Genomic DNA, 15,000 nt, shown 5'->3' on the forward strand with positions numbered 1-15,000 from the left:
CAGTTAAAATACTATTTAATTGATGTTTTTAGTAATATTTTTCAATTTGTGTCTTTGTTATGATTGTGTTTTGATGTAGATGAATAAAGCATATATTGCTGCATTTTCGGGGCTGAATTTGAGCTGAATATGTAAATAAATAGTAGAATGTCGTGACCCCAGCCATCAATTCTAAAATGAACAGGGACTGATATTAATCGTAAAATGCATCCACTCAAACATTATTTCAAACTTAAACATGACAAAGTTGACTGATCAACCAATGAACAAAATAACTGAGATCTAAAAGAAAAAATACAAATTGAATATTGGTTTTATTCGCACATATCTCCTGTCTCTCCTTTTCTTTCCATCTCTCTCTCTCACCATCTCTCTCTCTCTCTTTTATGTGCATGTCTTCCTTTTATTTCTTTCTCACTCTTTTTCTCATTTTCTTTTTTACTCTTCCTTTCTCTATACCCCCCTCTTTCCTCCTCGTTCTTTCTAATTCTCATTCTTTCTTCTCAATTTTTTTGCTTTCGCTTTCATTCTTTTTTTTTCTTTCTTTCTTTCTCTCATCCTCTTTCTTTCTCGCTCTTCCTGTCTTTCTCTTTCTTGCAACATTTTTTCTTTCTCTGTCTTTTCCTCTACCTATTTCTTGTTCTCTCTTTCTCTCTCTTGCTTTTGTTCCCCTTTAATCTCCTCTTTCTCCCCCTCTCCAACTGTTACTAAATGCGAATATGTATTAGAATTCAACACATCTCCTAATGTCAAGTCCCTTACACTGGTCGCTATGATACATAGCCTATTTTTCGAAGCGTTCCTTTTCATGTGTTCCTCTGACGTCCGATCATCTCATGGATATTTCTCTAGGCAGTTTGGATTATTTCTTGATGCTTTGGACCAAAACAAATAATGACTTCTTCTTAACTGGATTCCTCTCCAGGTTAGTGTTAATTGCAATTAATTAACGCAGACAATTATGAACAGGCCGTTTTATTTCATCGTTAATGATCCCGGGCCACAGAAATGGAGAGAACTTATGTTTTCTCCATCTAATTATTCACAACCTCATTTTATTCCATGCACACCAATAATCTTCTAATTGGTTTCTGCCTAAGGACATTGCCTAACATCGCCGATGGCGTCACGTGACTCTATTATTTCTTTTATTTTTCGGTTCACATGCACGTCAAACCTGACTTGATGAACTCTTTATGGCATTTACTTCTTCCTGCTATGCATTTAGATCAAACTGAAGGTCATCCAATAAACAAAACCTTTTTTACTCTTTTACTCTTATTCAACTAAAGAAGGAATATAATCACTTAGACGTTAGGGATCATGTCTACAGGTGACTATGTAGCTAAATGTTCACATTTCATTTAAACCTCTGCATGTTAGTACAGTCAGGGAAGGAATTCCAAATTTAAGCAGTCTGAAGTAAGAAACTTTTATAGCAGAATGCTTTTCGGTATCTCGGGGCCTTAACAGTGAAGAGGTGGCGTTTTGTTGCTTGTTGGGTTTGTCGGGAATATGCACTTCTTTGGAGGACAATGCTATGGGTTCGTCAACGCACGTTCCATTAAAATACTTGTAAAATTGGCGCAAAGATGCAATATTAGAGTGATGGAACATGGGGTTGAGCTTGGTTGATAGTGTGGGAGATTCATTTTTCAACTCTGCGGGGCTATTAGACTGGAGATTCATTTTTGGACTCTGTTTAAGCGGGAGAGTATAGCTTGTTCCAGTAATTGCTCTTCCAATAAATAATCTCGTTTCTTATTGGAATGAGCGACCAGGATGATTGTTCTTAATGAAAAAAACATTTTTATGTGTCCGTAGTTAAATCTGTTGAAACATATAATTGATTAAGTTTGAGCTTAATTCGATTATCCACCTCATTTTTCTTATCGCCTTAATGTTTTTCTTTCTTTGATATACAGTTGATAGCAGTTGGCATAAAACACCAAATGAAATATGTAATTGCTTTTCAAAGCTTATCATTTTCATCATTGTTGTTTATATTTCTTTATATCTTTAATAAAATGGCGATTTTTCATTGAAAGGCTTAAAAACATTAAACATTTTATAGTTAACCTCGATATTTCTTAAAATCTTATTCTGCTATTAACACAGGTATATGTATTTGTTTTGGTTAAACACTTTTTTTTTTAATTTGAAAAATAATTGCTTAGATTTTGTGACCACAAGTAATGCTCATAAATTATGATTATTTTATGCTGGCCTTATACCAAAGATTCACAAAAAACACAGTATAAAACCATTTGTATTTATCTATGAAATTATTTTTTCTTACTTCATATCTTTTTTTGTAAAAAAAACATCTTAAAAAGAATAATAAAATAATTAAAACGAAATTAGAACTTGTTTAATTTGAGGGTCATGAGAAGAATGAAATCACTATTTAATGTTCATCATTAACAGAATAAATACAATAGTTTCGACACTGGTGTACTTTAGCTAACCGGAACTGTTTTTCTTTTGTTTCTATTTCCGAAAGAATTATAGTAGGGAAAAGAGGAGATAATCCAAAATTTAATGATTTTTCAAATAAAACTTTCATCGTAATTCAGAAGTTCAGTAAAACCGACGTGACACAACAGAAAACATTACTTATCGAAACATTTATTAAATTAATTTCTTTATTGAATCTTTTAAATATTATTATACGGGCAACAAAATATTCTTTTTTTAATATACAAATAAAATATAACATTCTATATTTAAAAATAATTTTAAGATGATTTTTTTTTAATTCACAAATAAATAGAATTCAATTTTGGATTGTCTATTCTCTTTCTTATTATAACTCTTCTGGAAATGAAAACAAAAATATTACCGGTCAGCTAAATTGCACTAGTCCTGTAGTTTCTATTTTGCACTCCAACTATCTATTTTTTTTCTTTTTTATTTATTAACATTCAAATGTTAACCTAAAAGGGAAAAATTAAATCGTAAAATAAATGAAAATACAGTTGCTAAAACAGTGTTTAATAATACACATAATGCAAACAATATTTTTGGTGGTGTGTCATAATTTAGATATTTTTATACTGTTGTTCCTATTTTACTCGCCATTTTCTTAACGTTTTTGCTCGCCATTTTTTCAGGCTTTTTACTAAAAAAAGACGCTGTGAATGTGATGTTCACAGTAACTTAGTCGTATTCTCAAGCAAAATGGGTGACACATTGACAACAAGATGAAGAAAAATGTCTGTTCAAAACCGTAAATAAAAAAAAATTGTTTTTAGAGCTCTCTTTTAAATTACCAAGAGCAAAATTAAACTACTTGTGTGATTATGACCAAGTACATGAACTCCATTTATTTAAAAATAAGTCTAAGAATTTAGAAACATTTTAGAAAAAAATTGGATGCAAAATTGTAATTAATTATTTTATTTACTTCTTTTTTGTGAAGTTAGAAACAAGATTAAGTGTGAATTTGATTAAAGTGTTTCTGTGGAACAAATTGGATTCGAAATTCGCACGCCTGTGTTGTCAGTTCATCTCGTTAACCACTTAGCCATCATCTAAAAGAAAAAAAAAAAAAAAATTAACACAAGATCTAATTCATTTTACTCTGAATCAATCCAGTGTGGAACCAAATAATCGCAGAACATTGTGATATGAAAACCATTCTTGCTTAGGACCCTCAGTTTAAGCATGTACACAAAAGATCTACAGACTTCGTCAATTGTCTTTTCATTTTATTCCATCAATCAACCAATCAAGATTTTCTCCAATTGCATATATGGTAAATACATTTTCTTTCCACCCCAGGATATATATATTTATATATATATATATATCTATATCTATATCTACCAGTCGTTGTTTACTGCATGTACTTCACATTGCATTTTAACTCAAAGACTGCTCACTTACTTCACTGATCCTTTTCATCAGTCTTTTTTCCTCTTCTTTTTTTTTCTTTTTCTTTAAAAAAAAGAAAGAAGAATACGAAAAAGAAAAAAATTACTAACGTGCCTTTGTTGTTTCCCTTCTTCCACAAAAAAATAATCCTGAGTTACATAGACTGGTCGGTTAGATCGATGACCGACCCGTATACGGTGTGTGGAGCTAAGTTATTCACGAATGCTAGTATAATGTGCATGTCTATTCCAATGATTGACTGTAATGCACTGAAGATGTTGTATCTCTTTTTTTTTGTTTTCTTCCTCATTTACACTATGCCACCTTTGCCTGGGAATTAGCTGCTTCAACTAAACTGGATCGCTTATGCAAAATCCAAAAAGACTGGTAAGAAATATTACTCTGGATAATGCTGCACTTCTTCCGTACGACAACAATCTCAGAACGGTGGAAAAAAAAAAAAAGAAAAAAAAAACGCCCACCCCTTTCATTTTTTTTTTCATCACAACATTAAAAAAAAAAAGTTCTTCCTGTCAGAATGGACGATTAATGTAATCATCATTAAAGCAGAAACATTTCCATTGATTATTTTTCTTTTTGCTTTTTGTTTTTAAATTCTAGAACATTTGTTATAGTTATTGCAACCAAAATAATCTTCCATATTTTCTAAGTATTATTTTCCATTAAAAACCAAACAAACTATCAACCATAAAAAAAACGTTTTTTCCCCCAAGGAATTGATTTTTACTCACACAGAACATACAGACAATTTCGAAGATTAGGAGAATATTAATCTCCAAATTTATTGTAGAAGACATTACAGAACACTTTATGAAGTAACTTTAATTAAATACAACTTGATCAGATTATATATATATATATATATATATATATATATATATATATATATATATATATATATATATATATATATTTACTTTCAGACGGGGATAGTCATGTCTATTTTTTTCTGATGAGTATCTGGGAGAAAAAATTCAATATTGACATATAAATAATGATTTTACTACATAAAGAAACCCTAGAAAATTATATATACCAATTTGACCAAAATACTAAATTGACTAGTTGAAAAATTGAAAATGAAATATAAGTAATCTCCTCAAAAAGCCGTATATTAAGTAACAGTTTCCCAAATAAAAACATTCTGTATATATATATATATATATATATATATATATATATATATATATATATATATATATATATCCACAAAGGAACAGGTAAACCAGAGGTCAAATAGGCCTTTGTCCGATAAATGCATGCTCATTGGCTGATAGGAAGGGCGCGGTGGATACTAGAAAGCTGATTGGCTAACTAAAATCTCAATAGAAGATGAGCATGTAAAAAAAACGACAAACAACCACAGAATTCACGCATAAGCCTGAAGAGTCCTAGAGTGGATGAAACGCGGAATATTCAATTTAGCTTAATCGCCATATATATTTTATAAATTACTAACTAGCTCTACCTATGTATTGAGCACTTTTGAAGTAAATACTTAAAGTTTACACATAAATCTATATTTTCGTATATTAATTTTATGTGAGTAAATTAAGTAGGTATATATATATATATATATATATATATATATATATATATAAGCGTGGAGACGATTAATCGGAATCGGGAAGCGAAAAAAATTGTAACTTTCTGGGGTGTTGGGATCGGAAATTTTTGGCCTAGTTTCCGATGACCAAAACAATTCTTTTCATTGTTTTATTTGTTTGTTGTTGGTTAAAACTTAATTTTAAATGATGAAATGATAAATATGTATCGATTTTAAATCTATAGATCACCCTGATAAGTGTATTTCCACTGTTCATGGTTTTTGTGCTATCTCCAAAAAAAAAAAAAATTTTAAGAATCGGAATCTGTAATTCTATCGGGATCTGATAAAATATAAAAACTTTCCCGATAATATATATATATATATATAGTGCCGGCAAAAAGAAAGTCCGCACTTGTAATTTTTTCAAAAACTGCAAATCTAAGCTAAATTTAATATAACTATTTAAACAACCTCTACCTCATTTGCTTTTTATTCCTCTATATTTTTACCTGTTCATATTGGACTTTTAATTGAAATATTCTAGTGTTCACGTAAATTTTAAAAAATATCTTCAAACTGAGGAGGCAAAAAGAAAGTCCGCAGCAACAAATTCGCTTAAAACCAGCTTAAATTATCGCCCCTAAATCAGTTTAAAATATTTACCAACAGCCAACAATGCATCTCTAAACGTAATTGATGTTGTTCCAGGTTATACAATGTAACATTTAGTCCATATGCCACGACTTTCTCTTAGTGATCATTAGGAGCTCAGTTATCTCCACCTTTCTGGTTTATCCAAGGAAGAAATCGACTGCAGATTGAAATGTGATGAGAAAACCGTGCGAAGACTGTGCTAAAGCACCAAAACATCGGCAGTGTTCGTGATGCTCCTAAATCTGGTCGTACAAGAGTTACTTCTAACAGGGAAGACAATGCTATCAATATCCACAGCCTACGAAATAGATTTAGAATGGCTCCCTAAATCCAACAACAGTTTAATCTTGTTAAAAAGTGCGCTCTTTCTACGGTTAAAAACAGATTAAACGAATTTAATTTGTGAGAATATGTTGCAAGACAAGTCAGTGATTTCTGTAAAGAACAGAAAGCGCCGTCTAGACTTCGTCAGATGCAATGAAGATCATGACTCTTCATATTGGTCAAAAATGCTTTTTAGCGAAAGCAAGTTCAATAGGCTAGGCAGTGATGGTAGGCAGTATGTCCATCGGAGGAAAGACAAAGAATTTAATCCTAGGTGCTCAGTTTCAACGCTGCAACATGATGGAGGTTCAGTTTTGGTGTGAGTCATTATTAGTCGTCCAGGGCCTATAGTTCGCTTGCAAGGTCGAATTAATTCGAGCAAGTACATTAATATGTTGACTGAGCATTTTCTACCCTTCTTTAGTTGGAATTAGGATGATAATTCCATTTTCATGCAGGATAATACTATCATTCACACACAAGAGGTTCCTGAAAGAGCATGTTATTCCTTGTTTGGATTGGCCTGCATAATCTCCAAACCTCAATCCTATTGAAAACGTAGGCATTACATCAAGCAACAGCTACGCAATGATAAAATTTCAAATTTGGAAGAACTTTGGACAAAAATTAAAGAAGAGTGGGATGCCCTTTCGCCAGAGTATTTCTGCAGTCTAATTCAAGGAATTCCCAAAAGATTGCAGGCTGTCAAATTGCAGAAGGGCTATGCTACTAAATATTAATTAGTTCACTGTGTTCCTGTTGTATTTGTGTTGCATTAATGTCCTAAAGTTACATTTAAATAAAAATTTTCCATTGTGCGAACTTCATAATTTGAAATTATTTGTTTAAATTGGCATGAACACTAGAATATTTCAATTAAAAGCCAAATATGAACAGGTAAAATTATAGAAGAATAAAAGGCCAATCAAATGTTTAAATAGTTACATTAAATTTAACTTAAATTTACTGTTTTTGAAAACAATTTACAAGTGCAGTCTTCTTTTGGCGTCTGTATATATATATATATATATATATATATATATATATATATATATATATATATTAGAAAATTAGCTGAATATAATAAAAACTTTCAGTTTCACGCGACAATGAAAGTTATCTCTTAGAATTTGAAAAAAGTAACCGCTTTAAATTCTGTTTATATACTTCTTGTGAATTATTACTGGCCTGCCAAAATCATGACAAATAATCAACAGAAAATGTAAATTATTACTTATATAAGAAGAATATGTCTTAAACAATTGGATCTTTTAAAATTGTTAAAAGTCAGCATCTACTGTTTGTACTCCTCGTTATGTGTACTGTTTAGTTTTATTTAATTTTATTTCACTTGCAATAAAATTCCATGTTTAAATATCTAATAGTTTAAGACAGAAAAACAGCAAAACATAATTAATGAAGTTAAAAATACATATTTTAACAGCTGCATAAATTAAGTGCACTAATGCGTTTTGTCAGACGAGACATAACAGAGATGACTTTGTAGGAATCAACTAGAGGTTTTTCTGACTTGGCATCAAAACCAACAGAGTTTAGGCTATTGCTATGATGGCTTGTATCCCATTGATAGAGGTATGTCTCTAGTCCTATGTAGTTGTAGGAGGTCCACACTCTCATCCTTTACCCTCTGAGAAGATTTATTGAAAATCGCTTGAAGCGCCTGTTGTGTGAGGGAGATAAATATCTGCTGATGACAACATAGTTTGCAAGAATTTTCTTAAAGAAAACTAGTGTCCTATTTAGGCATTTCTCAAGCAAATTCAATGGGAATTACATTAGAACCAAAGAAGAAATATTTGTGATATTGATATTTACATTCTAGAATCACTTTAGGATTTCACTTTCATTTTGATACAACCATAACCATAAAGAGGATCTCCATTATAGACGATTGACGATTCAAGATTGAAAATATTTTCAAATTTTCACCGGCTATAAAAAAAATAGCTGCACTGCGTTGTGGATATCTTGGTAAAAGCAAAGACTAAGAGAATAAATTTTGACAAAAATCAGGTTTCGAAGTCCTGATAGGTGGATGGTGAAGCACTACAACACTTTTCTGGCAATTCCTGCAGCTGTACTGACTCTGGCCATATTGGCGTGCGCTTCAATCGGACTTTGTCTGAAACACCAAGAAGAGAACTCTGCTAACTGGGCAAACCTAGGTCTCCTTATCACCTGTCGAGGCCTACATCTGGAAAGGCTATTTCAGCTTCGACTTTATAGCCACGGCAGACGATGCACTGCACTAGACTAGATGCAAAACGCCACTTTCTCATTAGACAGAAGGTTTCCACCAATTACATTCTGCTTTCTTAGCTTGCAATTTTTTTTGCATCGCTTGAGCATTTGATTTATGTAGGAAAAAATGATTTTTAACACAAAAATATTTTTTATTAATCTTCTTTGTTGCTTACTAACGTGCATGGTAAAATATTAACAATTGCAGTGCTTCAAATTGTACTAATATATTAACCCACCTGAAATAAAAGAAAAACAACACATTTTCATTGGCTGTTCTTCAAATACTTGAATGTTATAAAATATTTGAATCATTATTAAATAGCAAAGCAGACTCATATTGATTAAACGACCTTTAAATAATTATTTTCCATGTAACATTTACCAAATTCTGCAAATAATTAAAAAAAGATATTTAAAAAAAAAACAACTTCCTCTACCTACCTGGCGTTTTCCCGGAATCTTATTACTTTCATTTGTGCCTCAATTATTTATTTTAAGAGAATCTTCCAATTAAATTGAATTGCTATAGTATTATTTAGGCATTAAATTATTACTGGAAACAAATTGGTATAAAACTAAAAATATTTTGTTGAAGTTATGTTGTTTTAATCTCTATTTATAAACTTATTGAGAGTAAATAGCTTTTAAAGTGCTTAATCTGTCAATGCAAGAGTATTTGCTTTAAAATAAGTTTATATTTGGCAGTTTAAAAACTTTCAAATTGCTTTCGAATATGTAACAGTTATGAAATAATCCTTTATTATCTTTATTTCATGATTAAAATAGCTGAATTGTGCACAAAGAAACAAGTGTATTCTGATATAGTAGAAAATTTACATTATTATATATATATATATATATATATATATATATAGTTCACATTATTACTTTATATATGTATGTATATATATATATATATATATATAGTTGATATTATTACTTTATATATATATATATATATATATATAGTTCACATTATTACTTTATATATGTATGTATATATATATATATATATATATATAGTTGATATTATTACTTTATATATATATATATATATATATATATATATATATATATACATATATAGTTGATATTATTACATTGAAGCATTGCAGTTTTCTTACAATAACTATTCGATTAATAGTAAATAAAAAATAAAAGCTTAAAGTAGTTTGCTTAAAGCATTGTTAATCCGTATATAAAAGAAATTGAAGCATTGTTTAAGAAAAGAAATTTAGGTTCATAGAACGCAGAACAATGTAAAGATGCAACGGATAGACTCACATTGAAGCAACTGAAGATATAACGGTGGAAACCGGCCATACAGTTTCACTTTATTTAATCAATACATGTGTGTATATGTACAATCATGTATATATATATATATATATATATATATATATATATATATATATATATATATATATATATATATATATATATATATACAGTACTGTACGTGGATGAATATATATATATATATATATATATATATATATATATATATATATAATGTACAATCATGTATTCATATATATATATATAATGTACAATCATGTATTCATATATATATATATAATGTACAATCATGTATTCATATATATATATATATAATGTACAATCATGTATTCATATATATATATATATATATATATATATATATATATATATATATCATCCCTTTGTCAGACGTGTGTTTGACTTACCGACATAACGAAGGGATGACTTCCCGAAATATATAGCCTCACGGATATGCCAGTGGACGCAAGTAAGAACACAAGGACATATTACATGCAGAAAGTTATATATAAATGATTGTACATATATGCACACACATGTATTCATTCAATAAAGTAAAACTGCATGGTCGGGTCAAGCATTATACCTTAAGTTGCTTCAGTGTGAGTCTATCCGTTACATTTCTGCGTTGTTCTGCCTTCTATAAACCTACATTTAGTTTATATAAATAGAAAAATAAAATGTAAGCCACGTGGAGATGAGAAACGTACACATATGCACACAAGCTACTTGGGAAATGAAATATGCATGTATTATAGACACGGAGTAAATAACTTAATATAATAATCATTTTGGTATGCACCAAGTATTCAATATAAACAATTATTCTGTGTACGATCGTTCCGAAGACGATGTGAATTTTTGTTGATATCGATATTTTTCTATTCAGAATACTTTCTAGGAATATATCAGACATTTACGGGAGGGACAAGGAAAAGATTGCCAACATTCTAAGTGAAAGCGATCATTGTGAAACGAACTGGATTCGAACTTAGAGCATCCAGATCGACAGTCCGTGTCGTTAATCACTTGACCACCGTCACCTTTCATTAAAACTAATGCAAAAAAAAATGTATACTATAAAGATGTATGAAATATTTTGGATAGCTGAAAATAAAAAGGAAATACTTTGGTGCAATTAGGTATTTGTAGATTATAAAATGTTGCAGATGCAATCTAAAATTAGAATATTCTTTTAATGAAAAATGTCTTAAAACTTATGCGTACTTATCAAAGTTGTATTATCATAAAAATGAAAGAACTATCAATATTTATAACTACAATAATTAGGGTTAAACTTTTCTGGTCTTGATCCAGCATTTTAATGTTTAAGAACAATAATCACAAAGAAGAAGCAGAATGTCATCTTTTTAAGATATAGTTTCGCATTTGAATAGTACAATTTAAAAATATCGAAAATGATATGATGTGTACTTGGTTTTTCGTTTGTTTCTTTAATAAAAACATTTATTTACTTTAAAAATATGAGGCTAGCTTTTAACCACAGGCCCTTGTAAAGTGACTGTTTTTAAATAAAAGCAAGAAGTTGCTTGACAAGGGTCTGTTGGTCCGAAAGCATGCTTCATATTTTTAAGGTAAATAAAGTTTTATTTCAAGGAAAATCAAGCACACCTCGTTCTTGGATGTTTTAAATAATAATAATAATAATAATAATAATAATAGTATTAATTTCAGTGAAGACCAATGGTCACTACCAATGAGAAATCAATGGCAAGCAGTTGTTACAATAAAGCAAATTCATCTGCAATGATTATCGAAAGAGGTGGAGAGTACTGGAAATCTGGGTAGACTTGTTGTCACTCAGACTCCAGAGAACACCACAAGTTGTTCTCAAAGAGAAATCTTTGATAATGGCTTTGTGACTATTCCTAGTGAGTAAACAATAATGTTAAATGCCTTTTTTGAACTATTGCTTATTTTTCAGAAAATTTTAATGAAATATTATGTGTAATTATTTCTCTTTTTTAATTTTTGGTTGCAAATAAATCGGTTATCAGAAACTTGGATTCCAACTGAAATTATATTTTTTGCAAAGCAATAAAAAGCTTACACTTGTCCTCATCCCCTTCCCATGACATTTGAATAAGAAAAACAAAAGAAGAATTTTTCCACCGTTCTTTGCAGAAATAGACAAGCATTTTCTTTCAGGTTTGTTGTTTGATCAGGTAAGCTGTTAGAAACGTGTTTTGTCTTCAGAATAAAGTTTGAAATTGATTCTATATTAAATGTGTAGTCAATATTTTGCATATTTTAAACCTATTTCGCTTAGTTGTTGTTATCTTTTTAATGTTCAGTTTTTATTCTTTGTTTCTTTTACAGTTTGTTAATCATTTCATATATTTATTTTCTTTATTTGAATTTTTGGTCTGAGAAATTAACGTAACAAGCATTTCTAGCATAAATCCAAATATTATCTCCCTTGGCAGAAATACTTAATGATGTATCTTTAAGGATCTAAATTGATCAAGAAAGAAAGATAAGCGTTATGATCACACTGAATTTCCATTTCACGTTATAAAAAATTGAAAGTTCTTTTTTTTTTAAATAATAATTTTAAAATTATTTGTATTATTTCAATTATTTGGACTACTGTTCTCATCTTGAGTGTTATTTGCACAACTTTTTAGCTAATGTAAGCTCCTACCTTCTACAGTGCATCTGATCGCACTCAGGCATCTGCACGGAATTTTGAACAGAAACAATTATTAAATCCACGGAGGTAGTATGCTCTCTTTCCATAAGACATGATCGGGTAGAAGCTTTAAGTAATTCGTATTTTTTAAAATGAAAATAGCTCCAGACAAAGTATGAAGCCACTTGATGTAAGGAGGTTCGAGTCACATTGAACTGAAGATTGAATTTTTAAGCTTCAGAGGAGTGTTTCTTAGAACTGAATTTGACATTGCTTTATCCATGGCATAATTTAAAAAAAAAAGTCTGATTGTTCAAGTAAAAAATATTAAATTTCCAAGTGAAAATGATATCGAAAACATTCTGAGTCCAATAGTAAATTTAGAAATAAAAAATATCTGCACAATATAAACAAAATAACTGAACTTTACTATAGTGTGTCGTCCGCCCCAATCATGTATTTTCAAACAAAGGCATTTTAGGGAAACACATTATTACGTACTTAACTGTAATGTCGAAATTAGTATAAAATCCAATAATTACGAAAAATGGTCCCGTAGAAGATGTGCTAGTGCTAATTTGCAGAAAAAAGTGTACAGAAGATCGAGAAAAAGCAAGATGGTTGACCTGAAAGAGAGTGTCATTGGATTCTGCACAAAGCAATTTAAACGATAGAATACAGTTATCTCCCCTTGATTTAGAATTTCTGAAAGGTTAATTTACAGTGAAAAATGGCGACTTCAAAGAGTTTTGTTTTTATTTATAGTTATTTTTCTACCGCACCCTTTTTCGTAATTTTTTAAATTTACGCTAATTTTGACATGACACGTAAGTACATAGTAATGTTTTTCTGGGAAATACATTTTTTTCAAAGCTACACTATAAAAAAGTTGCACCAAATAATTATTTAAAACAAATAATATGCATACTTTAATTGGATAAAATTAATAATGATTAAAAAGTTATTCCAAGCGACAAATCAAGAATTCCTTTTAATTTCCTCAGCAGACTACAGAAGGGAACCAGATTAAACAGAAACTTAAATAAGTAATGAAAGATTGGATTCCAGCTATTTATTTATTAATGAGATCACTTGTGAAGGCCAAAAACCACTCGAGGGTAAGGGTTAACGAGATTGATAAACTGACAGTCGAATTGCGATGAATAACGGAAGGGGACTTCAAATCTCAAGATTTGAAATGAATCCGTATCCTATTCAACTATGTAGAATTTTCGTGACTTATGGAATCGTTTGTGTGAGGTTTAAATTTAGTTGGTGTTATTAATTTGAAAAAAAGTATGAAATCATTGTAGTTGAATAATTATGAGTCACCGCGCACCAAGGCTAAAAGCCACTCAAGGATAAGATTGATGGATTTTCAGTTGAATGATGGACAATGTTATGAGATTAGTAAAAAAGAAGAGTTAAAAGAAAAAAAAATTGGATTGCTTATGAAGTCAGCTTATAACAGATATTTGCTGATATTGGATTTAAAGACAACCATGTTGTAGCTTGCAGGGAAACAATACAATGATAATATGTTTCACTGATAAGAAATTTTCATTTGATGTTTTGTACATTGAGGAATAAAGGAATTTTTTTAATGGAAATCGACTTGGGAAAGATAAAAATTAATTGATGTAAGAAGGTAAAAAAAACTTACGTCCTGGTCAAAAATCAGTCAATGATATGCGTTTGATACATAGATTTCGACCCCAGTAAACAGTCATTCTTCTTCTCTTGTCAGTGGCCTCGCTCACGGGATATGAGGACATATGTTAAAGGACAAAATAAGGAAGAGGGAGTTAGCAGTTGCGGTAATAACAAACTATTAATGTTATACATAACTTAAACAGGCTTTAAACAAATAATAGAATGAATTAAATACTAATTAAATTTTTAAAAAAAAGCAAGAATATTGATAATTTCAATTAATGCGTCAGAAACAATATGAGCCTTACAAAAAATATGGATAGTATTTCTCTTAGGATTGTAAATGCTTTATCACGTGAGATTTGTTTCATTTTATGTCCATTCAAATAAGGAAATTCGTAATATGTTATCAATGTATTTGATTAGATTTATTAATAACATATGTGGCTATGAAAAAAAACCCAAGATTTTTTTTTTACTACTGAATTACCGCTTATCAAGGCAAAAATATACCTCAAGTATAAGAATCAATAAGAGTAACAAATTGACGGTTGAATAATGGTAAAAACAATAAGAGAATTGAAAATTTTAACATACCACCAACTAAAATCAACAGCTGACTCAGAAAACAGCAATTCTTCCTCCTTTGTCAAAAACATTGCTAATATAATGTAAGGACTATTTAATAAAATAGGTTAGCAATCAT

The 15,000-nt window shown here is 29.9% G+C and overlaps 1 protein-coding gene across 9 annotated transcripts in view; it reads left to right on the plus strand.

Moving 5' to 3' along the window:
• Nucleotides 1-15,000, plus strand: part of LOC145292080 (cys-loop ligand-gated ion channel-like) — a 1,494,476-nt gene that overhangs the window by 1,092,049 nt on the left and 387,427 nt on the right. For 4 of the 9 annotated variants that reach the window (XM_080138143.1, XM_080138146.1, XM_080138138.1 and 1 more), the window contains one exon: nucleotides 4,218-4,263. The exons of 4 other annotated variants lie outside the window; for them this stretch is intronic. In XM_080138143.1, coding sequence (XP_079994269.1) covers nucleotides 4,218-4,263 — 46 coding nt within the window. Of the gene's footprint in view, nucleotides 1-3,735; nucleotides 3,758-4,217; nucleotides 4,264-15,000 lie in introns of all 9 variants that reach the window. One more of the 9 variants, XM_080138139.1, reaches the window with a different exon arrangement.

Source organism: Euprymna scolopes, chromosome 13 (assembly GCF_053919585.1).
Source record: "Euprymna scolopes isolate OS-2025 chromosome 13, ASM5391958v1, whole genome shotgun sequence".
NCBI lineage: Eukaryota > Metazoa > Mollusca > Cephalopoda > Sepiida > Sepiolidae > Euprymna > Euprymna scolopes.